This window comes from Nyctibius grandis, chromosome 2, assembly GCF_013368605.1.
Source record: "Nyctibius grandis isolate bNycGra1 chromosome 2, bNycGra1.pri, whole genome shotgun sequence".
NCBI lineage: Eukaryota > Metazoa > Chordata > Aves > Nyctibiiformes > Nyctibiidae > Nyctibius > Nyctibius grandis.
In genome coordinates, this window is record NC_090659.1 from 32,150,037 (window position 1) to 32,169,698 (window position 19,662).

Consider the following 19,662-nt stretch of genomic DNA (forward strand, 5'->3'; position numbering starts at 1 on the left):
TTTTTTTTTTTTCTCACACAAAAGAGAAAATGACTTAATTATTGCCAAGGTGATAGAAAGAGATTTGGTCAACGGCTGAGGAAGGTAATGACAGTCAAATCTCCTGGGTTCTGATCCCTCTGTTTTTCTGATTATTTTTGGACAAATTTTGTAGGAATGGACCAGAAAAGGAAACAGCATCAGCACCGTCATGCTTAAAATGCTCTACTGTTTTTAGCTCTGAGCTAAATTCTCCATATGCACAGAGTCTGAGGAAAGTTAGGGGTCTAAAAACAGTTAGCCGGCTGCACAAAAACATAGATCATAGGTTTTCTCCACTGGCAGCCAGAAAGGAAAAGAAGCTCAGGACAAAATCAGGGCTCAGCTCCCCGAGATGCAGAGCGCTGGCATCTGGGCTAGAGGGAGGTGCCAGGGGCTCCACCTTTTCCCGGTGCTGGATACCCAAGCTGGTTTCCCTTTTCCTGCACAAGTGGTGCTGGAGTCCGGGAGAGCCGTGTTCTGTTCCCCTCCTGAAATTCCTGCCAGGAAAGGGAAGGCTCCGTGTTTCTGTTCCAGTGCCAAGTCAGGGAAAGAGCAGAAGCCCCTTCTCCCCGCCTGAATGTGCCAGGCACTGGTTTGCGGTGGGTACCACCATCGGATGGACCCTGCTTGTGTTTTCTGTGAGGTGAGTGTGTGTCCCTGCTGGGCTGACCGGTGGGGAGACTGAGGAAGATGCATCCAGGTTTTTGCTCGTGATTTAGACTCTGAACTTCTTGCCCTTTCAGGGCCTGTGTAATTGCAGGCATATCCAAAAGCTCTCCCTGTAAGTTTAATTTTACAGAGAATATATTGACCAGGGTGGAGCAGCAGTTGCAAGGGTGTTTCAAAGGCTTAAATTTTGTACCTGAATCCCCACTGCAGTGTTTACCCCTAAATATCTCTTTTCCCAGGAGCGCTCTTTGTTCATTAATAGAACTTTCTGCTTTCCTGTCCCTTCTGATCCTGGTGATAATGTACCACATATGAAGTTTAAGAAGGATTATAATTTCTTTTTCAGGCACATAGTGAACATTCCAGATTCAGCATTTTTGTTGGCTTATACAGCTGGAAAAAAAGATCACTAACTAGAAAACCAGCCAAAACTAATACCTCTGCAAATGCCTTGGTGTTCAGGAAGAAAATTTACCTAATTTTTTGGTCCCAGTTGTTCTAAGTGAGCCAATAATCAGAAATTAATAAACATCTAACTCATTCCTAGCAGACACTAAATGTGGATCTAAACAAGGAAACCTAAACCGAAATGTTGTCATGGTGATATACAAGAGACTAAGCAAGCAGCACAAAGCTTCTCTTCCTAGGAGACCTGAGAGACTAGCTCAAATTTTTATCAGTCATGGTTAATATATCATTTCACTGAAACAGTTGTCAATATGCAAAGTATGTAGAAGGCTTGTAACAGGTACCTTTTGTTTTTTGAGGGCACAACAGATTTTGTTTCCAAATCACAATTTCAGATTCAGCTTTACTTAAAGAGGAAAAAAAATATTTGGGGGAGTTTTTGCTATTTTTAGCTTTTTACTATTTATAAGGGCAATTAAATATTGAGATTACTTCCTCTTAAGCATGTCACCATGAGGCCACATACTGTGGTGTGTTTGACATACTGATTTCTCTAAGAAAGGAAGCAAGGAAAGCAGACCTTTGCAAAATTTATGCATGCACACTGTTAGCTTAAAAAGCTGGTGGTCACAGAACAGAAAAAAGACTTATGTCTTGTCAGTCTTAGAGCTACTGCTTGTATGGAAGGGAAAATAAGGACTCTCCATCAGCATGTGACTTAATACACATCTGTTAATTAAGTATTTGTTTAAAAGTAATTTAAGCCTTAAAAATTCTTTATTTTCAGTGTTCCATGCACTAATTTCATTATTAAAGACAAGCCATTGGATTTCAGAGTTTGTTGGGTTAAGCTCTTGCTCTGGGTTCAACTGTCTCTGAATTAGGAGTATATGACTACTAGCTGGTAAATTGTTGAGGTTCAATTTCTCAATAAATTAATTTCCAATCTCAGTAAATTCAAGAAAATATGGCAAATGCCAGGCTAAGCAGAACATCTGGTTATTTACATCTGTATCTCTTAAGAAGCCATGACAAGAGTTCAGGAAAATGGCTACAAATTAGTTCTACTCAATTAATTGGAGGTACACAAAAATACATTTTAATAAATGAGTCACACTATCTTGATTTATGGCTTCCTTTCAAACTTAAACATACTTTGCATGCTACAAGTCTAAAACTAGGGAAGATGTCACTGCTTTGATATAAATTGAGATGCCACAAGTAGTTCAGCACCACAGTAAGAACCTGTTTTGCTCACCTTTACAAACAGTCTAAAAAAAGCATAGTAATGACAGTGAAGTACAGGCACTGCTCCTGATTATTCTTTGCTCTCTTAAACCAGCAGGATGCTGCATAAGGATGAGGAGCGTCAAGCCCAGGCATGTGGAGCACCCTCTGGGAGGTAAAGTGAACAAATTGGATCTGGGAACCTTGCTTTGCAAGAGATTCTCCACCTCTCTGTAATTCCCTCTGTGGGAGATGGCTGTAGTCATTAGGCAGGCTGGAATCATGGGATGTGAGTGGTGAGTAGAAACAGGAAGGTCCTTAGAAGTTTTTGTCATGATACTTCACTTCAGAAATGTTGGTGCTAAACAAATGTGTTAGATGGAAAACGTCCACAGTCAGGCTATGCAGGAGCTCCCCTAGCATGGGGTTTAGGTGGCATTTCTGATGGAAGTGGAATGTATTTTTGTTGGCTTTTCTAATACTTGATTTTATTTCTTACAGAAAATTATTACAGTTATATTACCTGTGTCTTTCTATTATTTTTTCTCTATTGAGCCTTTATTAGTTTTAAAGTTCATGAATTATTAAATGCATTTTTTATAGAGATATAATTAAAAGGTGTTACTGTACTTTCCCCAGTGACAGCCATAGTTAACAACAAGCTTTCTGTTTTATATTGAAAGTTGTACAAACACCTGGGGAAAAAGTATTGTTGCCTATTAATATCTCAGGAAGCCAAAATTCATGCTTGCATCAGAAGGAAGCTCTGTAAACTGACTGCCCCTATAATGCACCATTTTATGGACAAAAGCTGCATATTTACCCCTTTTATGTAGAAGAATACTGGCATGTCGGCGTCCATTTCCATTCTCGACGTAGCACGAGTAATTCCCTAGGTCTGCCTCTTCTACGGAGTCAAGGATCAATGAGATAGAAACCTCCTGTTCCCCAAGATGTTCTTTGAGAACCCTGAGAAAAAAGCAACCATCACTGCTATTCTACTTGTATTATAGCGGAGCATTAGATAATCATGACATAATAATGCTACTTACAATTCACAAATCTCTGGCTGCAAATTTGGCTATGGTTTGATGAAATCTTAATTAAATTATATCATGCCCTTTTCTTCCTCACTTCTAATGAGGAGGTTTGGCTTTGTAAATGTTAATGAGAGATGCAGTTAATTCGCTTCTTTAAGCAGGATGATGTGCACACAGATAATATATTATTGCACACTCTGATGGAGACCCTGATCAGTAGTATGTGAAGTCTTGACATGTTAGAAGAGAGAAAAGTAAAAACAGTTATTTTGGGGTTTAGGGTCACACTGGAAGTCTAGGCCAAACACACTCTTTATGCACTTTCTGAGGCTCTTCAACATGTCAGTCGGGAACAGTGTGTTCATGCCAGGGTCTGAAAAATTATTACTTGGAGGTATTGTAAAATTTGACTGTGTATTATAAATCTGGCATACCAGATGCTGCTCATTCATACAGATGATAAATAAAAGACCTCCTGCATAAGACTCCACCTGTCTTCGCATTGCTTTCTTTACCTCATAGCAAGCCCACCAATGGTTGTAGAAACCCAGCAAAGCCAATGACAAATGGCTCTAGGCTGCTCCCTCATGTCACACCTGATAAAAGAAGTAGAAACCAGACTTCCTGCTCCTCCCTCCACAAAACAAGTAAGTTGTAACAAGGTTCTTGTCACCTTTTTATCAGCCTTCAGAATGCCAAGTCTCTGGCTGCAGGGTTTAGGAAAATCTTTAGATGCGAAATACAGCTGATCTGGTTGTCATGTGCCTTTTAGTGTATTGGTCTTGAGCTTTATAGAATAAACTTGAAGTACACTGGGGTGAAATATGCTTCCATTTTGCCTATATCTGGGACATGGAGATGACCTTGAATATGTAAATAATCTCTTCAGATCCAAGTAGATACTTCATATTGGATAGGAATTGGTACACTATGTCAAGTGTGTAATTCCCAATACAAAACCACTTTTTTATTAATTTCCAAATGAGGCAGCACTTTTAGGAGCAGTAAAAGTACATGATGCAAATCACCAGATCCTCTCTAAAACAAGTATTTCAGCAGATATAAGCAGCCCACATAAGAGGATGCTTGGCTCTCACAGGAAACTCGGTTATTTCCTTGAAGAAGAGAAATCAAAACATTCCAAAAGAGAAGCCAGACTTCAGCGTTTATTTAAGGCTCCATGATTTAAAAGACTTCTTTTGAGCTGTTTTCCTTGATGTATTTATTTTTCTTTATTTCATCTCAGTAACTATCTTAATAGTTCTTATTGTAGATTGCCACAGTTTGAAAAAGTCACTGTGCAAATTCCAGTCGGTTACACTAGGGTGCTTGTCAGGCAGCTACTCTGCTTTTGCAGCTCTCTAACATCAGATCTGGCTGAGGCATTTTTCTGTTGTCTACTGGTGGAGTTGAAAAGGTAAAGAATGGATGTTGCAAAACCAGGGATCAGACCCAAAGTGTTCCTGAGTTTGTGATAACAAGTATTACATTAACTATCAAAAAAAAGATATTGACTGAAAAAACAAATTGCTTTTTCTTTTACCTGATGTCACTTTCCCAGACTCGACTATCATCCAAATCTTCAATAAACTTCTCCCCTTTCATCCAGTAGATTAAAGGACTGACATCTCCACTATATCCAAAGAAAGCTTGGCAAGTTAGATTAGCAGAACCGCCTGTTACAAAGAATGTAAGAAAACATGTTAATTCAAAATTTGTAAAAAGTTTCATTTTTGAATCTGTTGGGTTTGTTGATTTAAAAAAAGTTATATTTGTAAAGACCCTCAGTTTTCAGCTGCTGTTGAAAATGTCCAAAAGTATCTACTTGTCTTGCTACTGTTGTTCAATATATTTTCTGAAAAGAAATACAATAAAAATGAAATTAAACGTTACATAAGAACAAGATTCAATTTTGAATTTTTTCACCGTTTTCTATGTTTCATAAGGAAATGAAAGACTATTTTTTCAAAAAGAGCTAACTTAACCAAAGATTTCCACGTTTTCTCTGAAAACAGGTAAAGGTTAGGTAAAATAGACATACAATCACATCTGTGCTAGTTCAGCTTTGCAATGGTTTCTGCAAAGAGACCTGTAGATTCCTGTAGGGTACTATTTCCAAGAGACAGCCAGTACAAAGATGTATGCTTGTTGCTATGTTATCTTCACAGGAAAGTATTAAACACTGAAACTGAAAAAAGACAACATGTGAACTCATTCCATACGTTGTGGAACACGTCTCACTGTATGAATGGGAATAAAGATCAGGTGCATGCAGCAAGGAGCAGAAATTCTATATATGTGCAGCATTACCTATTTAATCATTATAATGAAAATTTTAAAAAGTCATATGCCTTCACTTTGGTTTATTTTCATTGCGTAGTCTTACATTTTATTAGCACTGCTTGGCTTTGGGGTTTCAGCTAGAGCACATACAGGCATTGAAACAGTGCTTCACACGCATTTTGTGTGTTGGTAAGATTGGATAAACTAGCTGTATTGTGGACAGCCACATAGTTAAAGATCTCCCGTTCACTGCTGTAAAGATGTTTGTCTCAACATCCACCAACCCTTCTGAACAGCTATGTGTGTTTCTTTAGTGGATAATTACACAGTGATTTAAAGAAGTGTTGTGATTTAAGGAATGTTTCCTCCACACACACCCCAAGGAGAGTATTTTCATGGAGTTTATATTACTGCTGAGAGCAAACTCATATTTTATTTACACTTTCATTTTTTGACTTTAGGATTTTAAAGCTGACTGACCACATCTCCTGCAAAAAAAAAGCATTGTTAACACTACTCCATTCTGTACCAAGGTGCCATGAGAAGTCCATCTGGGTTCAATGAATTTCCTTAAAAATACACTTCTTTGGTTCAGGACCTGGTCCTTCTCAAACATATGACATTAATATTTGAACATCTTATTTATTTTTTAGTATGGCAACAAATGCAGGATGCTATATAACAAGAAGAGTAACTATTAAATGAATGTCTTATTTATCTGAAATGATTTGTGATTTTCTGTAAAAGCATCTGACTCCTCTACCTGGCTTGAACTCTCGCAGTCATGCCATAAAAGCTGCAGAATCAACTGTTTGTAACCAAAATATACAACATCAAGTCAAGTACCATCTATGTTGCTTTCACAAGCTCTTTAGGATCAGAGTTGCTTTTAGTCATTACATGAACTTTTGGTTGGTGCCACACCCTTTGCTACCAATGCCTGCTAAGGAGACAGGAGTATCCCAGAACTTGAAACTAGGATAGAGAGGAGGGTCTCGTTCGTAATCAAAAGGTATGAAATCAAATCTCTGACTAGTGAGACATTTTGATAATCTCATCTCATTTAGAGCAAAGTTACCAAATGTATGCTGAAGATCTTGAGTGAGAGGGCAAAAACTCTTCTTTCTGAAGACAACCACAGCTCCTGTTTCCACACCCCATGAAGCAATGGTCCGGACACCTCCCTGGAAACCCACCTCTCAATCTCTACACAGCTCAAGAAGTGCCATTTGGAAGCACTTGAGCACTTGAAAGATTTTTGCAATCTTGAAGCCATTTGTGGGGAATGAGATGAGCATTGGGACACCACTTAATGTGGGTGAAGTACATAAAACCTATGATGGAACACGATAAACTTCCTGGTAGTGCCCAGGACGTTTTAAAGATACAAACCCAGTTTCTTATAGCAGTTGCCAGTTGCATAGCAGCTATAATCCAACTTTTTTTTTTTTGGGGGGGGGTTGCATCATAATTATGATACTTGAACATGTGAAAATGAAAATACAAAACCTTAAAGTATTATGAATATCTTGGTCACAGTCATCCAGTCTAGCACATGGTCAGGGCTGTGAAATGCCTAGTAACCACAGCATTGGTGGACTCTGATCACTCTTGAAACAGGAGAAGGTACCTGCACATCTAAAGCAAAAGTAGGCTCCTGTGATAATTGGATAACCTCTATGGCATTACCTACTAGTCTTAGAGGGAAGAGTGCTACCTAAGGCATCACTGCCACTTCTTGGGCTTTTTCTGGAGCTTTCCCACCATGTCAAGGCCCGGTTGAAACTTTTTAGCTTCTAACAGCTGTCAAGATCACAGCTGGAGGGACTGTAGCTTCTGGCCAACTTATCCATGATTCACAGAGATTAGCCACCACAGGTGCTGAACCATCAAAGCTCTCCATGCTCCTGCAGCTAACAGGCACCCACTGAGAGCTGATTTTTGCACTGTGCAGGTCTCTAAGCCTTTTACGGGTGAATATTAACACACATAGGTTTGTTTTTAAAAATAAACATATTTTGTTAAGGGCAAAAAATGTTAAAAAATAAGAGTGTGTAGGACTAAGGCTTTTTTCCTCATTAAATTGTTAAAGAAATTTCCCCCTTAAATACAATATGTAAATATATTTTTAAACACAGAATCCAGATTTCCATTCAACATGAAATATTTGCACCTGAGAAAAATTAGGAAGGATGTAATGTCTCTTAGTAGTACTGTGTTGATTACAGTCACTGAGAAAAGGCCATTAGCAGGCCAGGTGTTCAGCTATAAATTACCTATACTGTCTACCTTGACCAATCTTCACAATAAGCCAGTGGGAAGTTCTTTAGCAGGTTATCAAAAAAGATTCAGTGACCAGCTAATGACCAACTGTGACCATTAATGAGGAGGTCTGTTACTCCAGAGCTCACAGCTCTTTGCAGAGGGCAGTGGAGCTCAGCTGGTGGAGCAGAGATGCTCACAGCTGCAGGCCCATGTAAGTGATGGGCAAAGGCTGACTGAAGGGCAATATTATGAGTGGACAGAGTATTTTTGGAGCACATCTTGTTCTTTACTCCAGAGCTGCCCTCCTGTGAGTGAACATATGCTGTAGGATGGGCTGCATTTTTCCCTAGAAGTGCACCTTTGACGTGAGCGGTCAGAGGATGCTGAGTCAGATATCAGTGGCTGCTCTGCACGGGCAGTCTGTTTTTAAGAAGTCTGCATATTTTTAGAAAGTATACAAAATGTAAGTAAATAAATAAAAAAAGCTGCTTTGGTTCATACTTAAGCTAATGTACAAAACAACTTGTCGGCCAATTAATAGAAATCACTCACAGTTAACCCTAAATCTCTCTGTGTGTTTTCTGTGCTGAGAAAAACTATAGAAGTTATTTGAAAACTGTAAAAGTTTGATGAATGGATATGTAATGCTTTCTATGCTATTCATTTAAATTTTCTTTTGAATGCTGAAATCTAAATACATGTTTTAGATTAACTACTATGGAAATCCATCTCTCTCTCTCTCTCTGTCCCCTTTGCTGTGAGATGTAAATTCTTGAGAATGTAAACTGCTTTTTTTTATGGACCCTGGAAAAGTCCAAAGGCATGAGATTAGAATTATTAAGTGAAACTGATAGTGTTGGGGTTTTTATTAACACCCTCTCAAAAAAAAAGAAAAACCACAAAAATCAAAACACCTTCAAGAAAGGATAAAGAGAAAAATGACACTTTTGACTTAGTATAATTACCATTTTTTTACTGTGAAATAATGCAATAAAGACAGGTAAGAGAACACCGAAAAAGTAAGCTTCAGCTTTATATTTCTCCATCACCCTTATTTCTGAAGATGAATATGCTTTTACTGTATTGAGCTGATTTTTGTAAAAACTGGAATATCTATCACTACATATTCCTGCTGCTTGCTGTGATAAAGTTGCACTGTCAACTCTAGCCAACCAGGTTCAAGCTAAATCAATCAAAAGCTCTTTGCCATCTAAACTGAGAACAATTTTGATTACACAGTATGCTTTCAAGTAGAGCAGAATGCAAGGAGGGACCACATCAAAGTGTACTTCCTTGAAACCAGCAAATCCCTTCAGCAGAGCAACACACTGGTTTTGCGTAATTGTCAATATTTGGGGCACTTTGAAAACTACTGCTATGGAAGCCTACGTCCAGGAGAGGGCACTGTCTAACTTCTAAACATTAAAAAAAAAACCAAAACCACCAAGGTAAATTCCTAGTGTATTAGCTCTAATTAAAAACATCAACCTGCTAAGAACCTGCTAGTTGCAATTAGCAAATAGTGAATGTTTTGTGGTTAGTGAAATGTCATCTTGTATGGGCAGTTTAAATTACACTTGCACCATTAGTCGTACCTGTTAGTATACACTCTGATGTTACCCGTTCTAGCCTTTGATTTGACAGGTTTGTCAGTGAAAGACAACCATTTTTGTTGGAAGCAATGATAATTATCAGACATCTTCTGCAACCTCTTTTTAGAAGAATCCTCAAAGATGTATTATGGAAGGAAAGTGTTTGAGAGCTATGATCAGCATCTCGTAATACGGAGGGCCAAGAGAGTAGAAATGTTAAGTGTACTGAAATACGAGACTTTCTTTTACTGTACAATGTAAACCATTTGTAAAACTTACACACAGGCAATACCTACACACTTACAAGTGTGCCATTTATTTGTAATGTTAACACTTCAAAATGAAATTATAAAAGGCCAAAGCAGACGCAATCAAAATCTCTCACACATGAATTAAATACCATTCTTTCCATTCATGTTAGAGAAAAAGTACTGGCAAAATATCAGTCTTCCACGTGGAGAGATGTAAAAGCTGTTAAATTCCTAGATGTGATGGATTGGTGGCAATTCCTCACAAAGTCAATGACCCACTTGTTTTGCCAATGACACCTGCCAAGATCAGCAGGCAGGGGGATAGAAGCTGCTCGTGTTTTCAGAGACGTCTCACATCCTAAGACAGTTTTTGAAAGCCTTCTTGTAAACACAATTAAGGAAAAAAAATAAAAAAAATAAAAATAAGGTACCATATAATTTTCAGTCATGAGCCTTGATCATATGATGATATTCTAGGGATCTGTAAGTCTGCCCTTAGAGTAGGATGAACTGCAGAGATTCCTCTTGGTTCCTTCCTTGCCTGCACAAAGCATCACCTACTCCTATGCTGCTCTCTGGTTTACATACATATTTTCACATTTTTGATATCTTGTACTTTCTTACCAGATCACAACAGTTTTGCTCTATGTTTCACATAGCAGGTTATGCCAAATTAAACAAAAAAATAAATAATGCTGTTTTCTGAAATATAACTGCAAGCTGGGAACTGCTAAATTCTAGTCTTGTCACTGAGTAGTATGTTGTGAAGTCTTTGGCAAGGCATCAGGTCTTGCATCCATACAATTGTGAAGACACGATGTGCAAATTCTCTCTACTTTGAATTCAGTGGATGTAGGTTTGAAAGGGCTGGGTATTATCATTCCAGTAAACATTATCACGCAAGCATCACACAAAGTGGCTGAATGTGATTACACAGTTATCTCTCTTCATTAATGGACCTGTCCATATTTTGCTATGTTGCGGGGTGGAATGTTGATTGCACGGGACTGAATTACATATTGAATAAGTTCTTCAGGCATAAATGTGTAATTTAGAGTACATACAACCATTTCTCACAAAAAAAAAAAAAGTCAGCTGAAGATTTGCATCAAGATCAGAGAGAGATTGCAGCTTTTGAAGTTTCACTGAATTTGTAGATATCACTATTTACAGGAGAGGCCAAAAATCACCTCCTTTAATTTCTGGTTAGTTTTTTGTTTTTGTTTTGTTTTGTTTTTAATTGGGAAAAAAAGGCTACTTCTTACTCATTAGGTTTTTCATTTTCATTGGGTTTTTTTTGTACTTAGCAGCTAGCCCTCTTCAGCACAGGACTAAACTCATTTGACCACACATAGTCATTTACTGCCACATGAAAAGCCCTTTACCTCACAAGGCTTCCAGCTGCTGAATTACCGTTCAAGACGACACTTAATGGAGGTGTCTGTATTTTGCTGCTTACATGTTACCTGACATCAGCCCTGAGACATTTAAGTCTGCAACACTTAATAAGGTGCTGTACTGAAACTTACACAGTAAGATCTAAGATTAACCTAAGAGTGTTAAAAATTTTTGGTGAACTTCTTCATAGGTTGTGAAGGAAAAGAAACCCAAATCCTTTCTGCTTTGAATGGGCTTTTTAGCAGCAGGACTGTCAGAGACAGTCTCAATGAAAACAGCAACCACAACAGCAAACTGCACAAAAAGAAGTGATGTGTGGGACTTTGGGCTCAAAATGCCCAGAACATCTCTCAGGTATGTATATTGTTAAACTAACCTTCGTTTCACAAGAGGTAACAAAACCCCTGAACCAATAATCTTGATTTTCCTACGAGCAGGCCTCTCCTCTGGATAGATGGTAATGTCAGACTGATAAATTAGTTGTTCAGCAAGTAGAGGCTGGAGTGGGAGACAATAACTATCACAAGCATAAAGCAAGACTTTCTAAAGGAAAGTAAAGTCACTGTAATTGTTTTACAAGCTTAGCTTAACTTATACTCCAGAAGCTCGTATTTTCTCATTTTTTTTTTAGACAAATGCATTTCTCAAACACTTTTTTCCTGTGCCCTCTCTGTCAGATCAAAAAATAATTTCAGTTTTTAAATCTTAGCTGTTTTTAGATATAAGTCACAAGAAAATATCCTAGGTAACAAAATATCTCCAATGGAAAAAAAAAAAAAGAGATGGCTCTTAATGTCAAACTTCACATGTTTTTTAGCTCTTACAGACATATCTTGGGAGCTTTAAATGTGTCCACACCATGCATAGCTTAATACTGTTCAGTGTTTTGTTTCTGGATTCTTTTCTAACCATATTGCCTTTGACGATGGTGCTGTGGCTTTTGCATTTCAGTGATGCTACATGGTAAGAAAAAAAGCTTAGCTAGCAGCCTGAAGTTCCCTTTGAGTAAAGGAATCCTAGAACACCTCCAATAAGGAGTCCCATATGGGAGACCATACTTCTTATGGTCTCTCTCTGTGCCTTGAAAGCGAGGCAGGTAGGTTACACACCCAGGGATGCTGCTGCCCCTCAGCAGTCTCTGACCGCCAGAACATCCTCTTGTGGCTTTAGCTTTGTGAAGTCCTGCTGTGGGTCACATTTTGGGAAACTCCTAGAAAAGCAGGAGGATTTTCCTGTTTATCTTTTCACATTTCAGGGAGGTTAGATTAGGAAAAAAAAATGAAAATAATTCAATATGTATCTCTCTGGTAAAGAATATTTATTGATAAGAAATTGATAAGAAAAATTCTGCAGATGACTCTGGACCCCAAGAAGCTACAAAGCTGGAATACTTTCTCTACTAGTTAAGGAAGACATTTTCAAGCCATTACAGCTCTCACAACATTTTCCTCATTCCCATACAAAAAACAGAGGGAAAATGGCAGCAGACTGAAAGTTGGACTTACGCAGCTCCTCTGAGTTAGAACGCAGGTGTCACTAGACTTCTTTTGCTGAGGAGCTACTGGAACATAATGATAAATCCAGTCTGCCCATGCCTACAATGACAATAATTTTCTAATATAGCACACTTGCAATAGGACAGCTCCCTTTTCACTGTGCTTTCTTTTACCTGTGCAAGCTGTAGAAATAGCTGACATTTTATTTTTAACCTGAAGAGTGTTGGCCCAACAGATGAAAACATTCAAATCTTTTGCTGCGGACGTTTTGTTATAAATCCTGGTTTCTTGTTCTTTCTGAATAGAATATAGTGGGTTTGCTTTGGTGTCTTGTGAGTGTTAGTCCATGTCAAAAACGACTGCACATAGATCATGGCAACCAGCTGCAGCCCCAGTACCTTTTCCCAGACTCACTCTCACGTGCACCTCACAACACTTTCTGTACAAGGGAAATGCAAACTCTGTCCCGAATTCTAGACAATGACAAATCACAGAATCACAGAATCACAGAATCAGAGAATGATTGGGGCTGGAAGGGACCTCTGGAGATCATCTAGTCCAACCCTCTGCTAAAGCAGGTTCCCCTAGAGCACGTTTCACAGGGTCATGTCTGGGCAGGTTTTGAATATCTCCAGAGAAGGAGACTCCACAACCTCCCTGGGCAGCCTGTTCCAGTGCTCTGTCACCTTCAAAGTAAAGAAGATTTTCCTCATATTGAGATGGAACTTCCCGTGTTTCAGTTTGTGCCTGTTGCCCCCTCTAGTACACTTGATTGTAATAGAGGTTTCAGTGAACTGAATAACACACTTTTTTTCCAAAAGAAGTTAACTCTGGGGAGCTGTAGCAAACAACTTACTGTGTGAGATCACATTTAAATGAAAATATCAATAATCTTAAGGAACATATTTGGCAATTCAGTTTACATAAAAATTATTGGCTATTCAACCTCTTGTGGCTCTTTCAGCCCATAACTGTTCAGTCAGTTGATTTCTTCAGACATAGCACTCAATGAACATCATTAGAAACTGTGTTTTACTACAATGTCTGTGATGGTTTTGGCTGGGATAGAGTTAATCTGCTTCATAGTAGCTAGTAGGGGCTATGTTTTGGATTTGTGCTGAAAACAATGTTGATAATGCAGAGATGTTTTAGTTACTGCTGAGCAGTGCTTACACAGCGTCAAGGCCTTTTCTACTTCTCACACCACCCCACCAGTGAGTAGGCTGGGGGTGCACAAGAAGGTGGGAGGGGACACTGCTGGGACAGCTGACCCCAACTGACCAAAGGGATATCCCATACCATATTACGTCATGCTCAGCATATAAAAATGGGGGAAGAAGGAGGAAGGGGGGCCATTTGAAGTGATGGTGTTTTGCCTTCCCAAGTCATTGTTACGTATGATGGAGCCCTGCTTTCTTGGGGATGGCTGAACACCTGCCTGCTGCTGGGAAGTAGTGAGTGAATTCCTTGTTTTGCTTTGCTTGCATGGGGGGCTTTGCTTTACCTATTAAACTGTCTTTATCTCAACCCATGAGTTTTCTCACTTTTACTCTTCTGATTCTCTCCCGCATCCCACTGTGGGGGGAGCGAGTGAGTGGCTGTGTCGGGCTTAGTTGCCGGCTGGGATTAAACCACAACAAGGTTTCATAATACCTGCTCTTTAAATGCTTTGGAAAGTGGGATTGTACTGTTTGTGCAATCATTAGATAATTTCAGTACACACAGCAAATTCTCCGCTTTGGAGTTAGACATATATATTAAATAATAACTTGTGGTTTTATTTTCCATTTGTCATCCTAACTGCTCTTTCCTCCCTTTGCTCTTCCTCCACAAGCAAGCCAACCACAGATTGAGTAGGTTGCAGGGAAGTATTCGGGCAAGGCAGTATTCTGAAAAACACTGTAGAGATGGCTGCATGTGGAAGATTTTTTACAAAAGTAGAGCTTTTGGAAAGTGGCAGGCACAGTGTCACCTACACCTGCTAGGTGGTTATTAAGGGAATCCAGACTCCAAATAATAAGCAGTAAATAATTAAACACTATATCTTCCTCTGGTGAACTTTACTCTTCAGTACACACTGGAAACATTACAAGTTGTAAGATTTTCATGAACTAACCCGTTCTGTCAGATCACACCATATGATGGAAAATGTCATTTGAAAAAGACCCAGGCTAGTTTGTCAAGCATGTGGATGGGAAAAACTACCATTCCCATGAAGCAATGTGGCACAACAGGATAAATACAATTGAAATAAACCACACCGATTACATGAATCAAAGTATTTCAATTTGGTTCAAAATGATGTGAAACCACTTCTCTCTTTAAATTTTCACCAGGAAAGCCAAAAGCACCACTGAAAATTGGAACCCTGATGGACTGAAACTGTTGATTACTAAATTACACCTGCTCAAGGGCTGGCTTTACGTTGGCTATCACTTTTCAACAGGAAAATGCCCTGTCTGGGCTGGAGGCCAGGAAGAAGCAGATCCTAATGTGCTCATATGTATTTGAAGTAGGTGCAGTTCTGGGCGTCAAAAAATGTGGTTCTTCCAAAACAACTTCCTTCTCAAGAACAATTAATCATCAAATTGTTTTGTTTTCTTGCTCCTGTTTGTCAAGAGAAGATGTTATTGAATACTGGAAAATCTGGAAAACAGCAAAGCTTAAATGATTTATTTTCTTGCAGCAGTGACGTGGACCTCATTTCTCTTGTCCACTTTCATTCTCCTTTAGTTGTAATTTCAATAGTTGCACTGTACAGGGTCCTGCCAGCAAAACTCCTGAGAGATTTAGGGCTCCTGTATCTGAAGCCAAATACCTGAGGTCAGCAAGCAGGACATCAGTCCTCATTACTAGCGTAACTCTAAATTTCCTGATCAATTCACACCACCTATCCTCCTTCTGCTGCACGCCCACCAATACTGTAATGTTTATTTTAATTTTCTAAGTGCTCTGAGAGGCACGGGAGTTGTGACATTTCTTAAAAGCAGAAGAAAGTGAAGGAAAATTTCACCTTGCTCCATTCAAGCTGCAGGAAAGCAGAACGTTATCTACAATGTTGTTTGTGGTTTTTAACAGTTTTTGCAAGTCTCAAAGCAAGGACTAAAAGCAGAGTTTGAGTGACAATAGAAATGTAAGGTACAACAGCTGCTGATTACAGGAACAGAAACAAATATTCCTTATGCAATATTTATGATACTAACCGTGCAAGGAGGGAGGTGGCAGGCTGATGTCTCTGATCGCACAGCTCTTGGCAGAGGTGCAGGGGCCACGCTGAGCAGCAACCCCACTGCTCACCCAGTCCTCTGCCCCTCCAGAGCTGAGGCTACCAGTCACCCCAAGCTGTGTGATGGCTTTTTAACCTGTCCACAAGGGACCAGGGTAAGTTTACAAAACCTCTTTTCACTTGTGACTTGGAGCTAGAGTTTTAATCCAAATCTGGGGAAGAAGAAGAGGCTCTTGCACTACCTAGGCCATTGTCAGGTCTGAAGAACACCGTTGCAGCTATAGGCTTTGATTTTTATTGATGCAATTATTTGTAAGTGCTGTTCCACACTACTGGGTAATAAAACAATGATGGATTTTTAGAAAGTGCTTAGTACAGTGTTAGCTTTCAGTCCTTCAGCATCTAAATGGCATCCCTTTAAAAATGTGTTATAATTGCAGACATGTGAAATAAGCACTGTTTATACAACAGTCCAAAATGAATGGCCTTAGGCACTAAGTATTGCTTGATTACATTTCCAGCCAGTTTCCTAAATGTATAATGTACACTCTCAGTGGAGTTTAAATCCACACTTATCTTAAATGAAATCATATGGATTATCTGAAGTGAGATGAGTGGGAAGAAAAAACCTACTTTAAAAACACTCCTTCGTTCACAAATGTCCTGGTTTGGCCCAAACCAGGCCAATTAGTCTTAGAGAAACCAAGGTCACTGCTAAATTCCTCACTGCTTACAAGTGAGGAGCCGAAGGGGGTCACACCTGCAGGGCGGAGCAGATGGGGCAAGTGGCCCAGAATTGACCAACGAGGTATTCCATCCCATACACGTCATTCTCACTTTCCTATTTATCACTAACCCACTGCCTCCTGGAGGTGGGGCCCAGGAGGGAGGGGCCCTCCTGTCTCCCACTGATTGGTACCAGCTTTGCCAATTCTCCAGTTAAAAGCCTGCAGGTGTGATGGCAGGGGGAGCTACTGCATTTTCCCCTCTGCCCGTGCTGGGGGGAGCTACTGCATTTTCCCCTCTGCCCATGCTGGGGGAGCAACTTTGCCTGAGGAGGATTTCCAAGCTCTCAGTCTTGGTTTTGTATATATTTGTATATATTTGATTATTTCTATTATTATTGTTATTATACTCTTTTTCATTTATTAAAACTGTTTTAACTTTCCAACCCATAAGTCTTTCTCCCTTTTCCCTTTCCCTTAGGGTGGTGGGGGGGAGAGGGTTAACAGAGAGCATCTGCCACCTGGTTAATAGCTGGCCCAGCTTTAAACCGTGACAGATTTATTGGTGCCCAACGTGGGGCTCGAGAGAAGCTGCAACAGGTTGCTCTGATAAGTTAAATCCTGGCTCTGGCTGGAGAAGACCTGGAGAGCTCAGCTGAGAGAGTATCAGATTTCTTCTTTTGAGATTTATGAGGGGTTGGAAATTAAAACAGATAGTGAAGATGGTGATGTCATTTTTGAATGCTGTGTTATCTCGTCTTTTTATAGAGTTTCTTTCACAATTGAGTATTGCAATGATGCCTTACCTGCCGTGGGCACTGTGTTATTGCTTGCTTCTTATGAATGTTTACATGCAGTTTAGCAGTGGGCGCTGGTCGAAATGTATTGTTTTGGTATGGGGTTTGATACTGATTTATGCTGTGATAAACTGGGCAGTTAATATTCTGATCTCTTATCTCTATGACACAATGATGGGCAGCTTTAATCGCGAATCAGTAGCAGTGACTTCATTTGCACGCTCCAGGCGTCCTTTAGCTGATTCTGTTAATGATTACACTTCCAGCTTTACTTCGGGAAATAGTACCTTCTCGTTTTCTGCCAAGCTGATTCCACTAGATTTTGCGAAATTAGGATGGTGCTGTCTAGGTGGCATGTTTTTATTTTTGGTTGTCCTGAATATGTTTCTGATGTGGGATAAGATTAAATATCGGTGCAGGGACAGTTGTAGGTGTTATGCAGCCACCTCAGATCCTACAGCGTGTGCTGCCGCCACAGCCACTAAATCCACTGAAACCTTGGCAGCCTGCACCACAGCTGCTACATCCCCCAAGATGGCCACTGCATCTACTCAGACTCTCAGCATCTATCGAATCTGTACCAATTGCTCCTGTAACCAGGAAGAAATACCAAAAGAAATCAGCTCGTGAAATGAAGGATGATGACTCAGAGCCTTCTAAGGCAGAGCCATCATATGACCCAGGTGAGGGCCCTTCTCAGGCAGAGTTAGGGCCTGACACAGATGGGGGTTTCCTCAATCGTCCTTTTAAAGCAGACCCATCACAGAAGAAAGGTCCTTCTAAAGCAGAACTATCACAAGAGGACTCGGATGTAGAGATAACCTACCACTCCTTATCCCTGAAGGACCTGAGAAATATAAGGAAAGATTTCAGCCGTTATGACGGTGAACCTATTATTACCTGGTTGCTCCGATGCTGGGATAATGGGGCAGACAGCATGCAATTGGATGGCAGAGAAGCCAGACAGTTGGGATCCCTGTCCAGAGATGGTGGTATTGGTAAGGCGCTCGCAAGAAAGTCAAACACTGTCAGTCTCTGGAGGTGACTCTTGTCAGCTGTAAAGAGCAGGTATCCCTATAAAGATGATGTTATGAGCCACCTAAGCAAATGGACCACTATAGAAAAAGGTATTAACTACCTTAGAGAACTAGCTGCGCAAGAGATTATTTATAGACACCCACGGGAATTGTAGATCCTGTAGATCCTGATGAAGTGGAATGCAACCGATCCATGTTCCGGAAGGTTGTGAAGAGTGCTCCACCGACACATACCCATACATTGTCAGTATTAGTATGGGGAGAAGATGCTATGGCACGATCTAGTGTGGGCGAAATGGCTAACTGTATGCGACAGTATGAAGATAGTATTTCTTCCCCACTGCAGGCACGCATCTCGGCTGTGGAAAAACTGACTAAGGAGAACAAGGACTCATTTAAACAACTGTCAGACAAACTGTCCATGATCGAGAATAAACTTGACTCTCTACCTACACAGGCGCGCGTTGCAGCCGTTAGGAGAAAACGCTCTCCTACAGGACCAGCTCAAAGGAAACGGAACACATCACGAGGTATCCTGTGGTTTGCCCTGCGTGGTTATGGGGAAGACATGAGCAGATGGCATGGACAACCTACCAGTACCCTACAGGCACGAGTACGTGAGTTGCAAGCTAAAAGAAATACCAGAGAGAATTTTTCTAGGAGGATGGCTGCTCCAGTTACCAGTGAGCAGGACCCCAGCCAGGGTAGATGGGCCTCAAATCCCTTTTTCCCAAGTGTGAATAGGAGAAATGAAGGTCCAGTCCCTGTGAGCAGCACGAATCCATTTCTTAATTAGGGGGGCCCTGCCTCCAGCCAGGTGGAGGAGAGGGACAACCGAGTTTATTGGACTGTGTGGATTCGATGGCCTGGCACATCAAAACCACAAAGGTATCGAGCCTTGGTAGACACTGGTACACAGTGCACCCTAATGCCATCGGATCATAAAGGGACAGAATCTGTCAGTATTTCAGGAGTAACAGGAGGATCTCAAGTGTTATCTGTATTGGAGGCCGAAGTGAGCCTAACTAAAAATGAATGGAAAAAGCACCCCATTGTGACTGGCCCAGATGGTCCGTGCATCCTTGGCATAGACTACCTCAAGAGAGGGTATTTTAAGGACCCAAAAGGGTACAGATGGGCCTTTGGTATAGCAGCTGTAGAGACTGAGGACATTAAACAGCTGTCTACCTTGCCTGGCCTCTCAGAGGATCCTTCTGTTGTGGGGTT

General features: G+C 40.3%; 1 protein-coding gene across 1 annotated transcript in view; it reads right to left on the reverse strand.

The window, feature by feature from the left end:
- IL1RAPL1 (interleukin 1 receptor accessory protein like 1) overlaps nt 1–19,662 on the reverse strand; it is a 731,815-nt gene that overhangs the window by 31,659 nt on the left and 680,494 nt on the right. Inside the window, exons 6-7 of the mRNA XM_068425522.1 lie at nt 4,909–5,041; nt 3,149–3,294 (exon numbers count right to left, since the gene is read on the reverse strand). Coding sequence (XP_068281623.1) covers nt 3,149–3,294; nt 4,909–5,041 — 279 coding nt within the window. The remainder of the gene's footprint in view (nt 1–3,148; nt 3,295–4,908; nt 5,042–19,662) is intronic.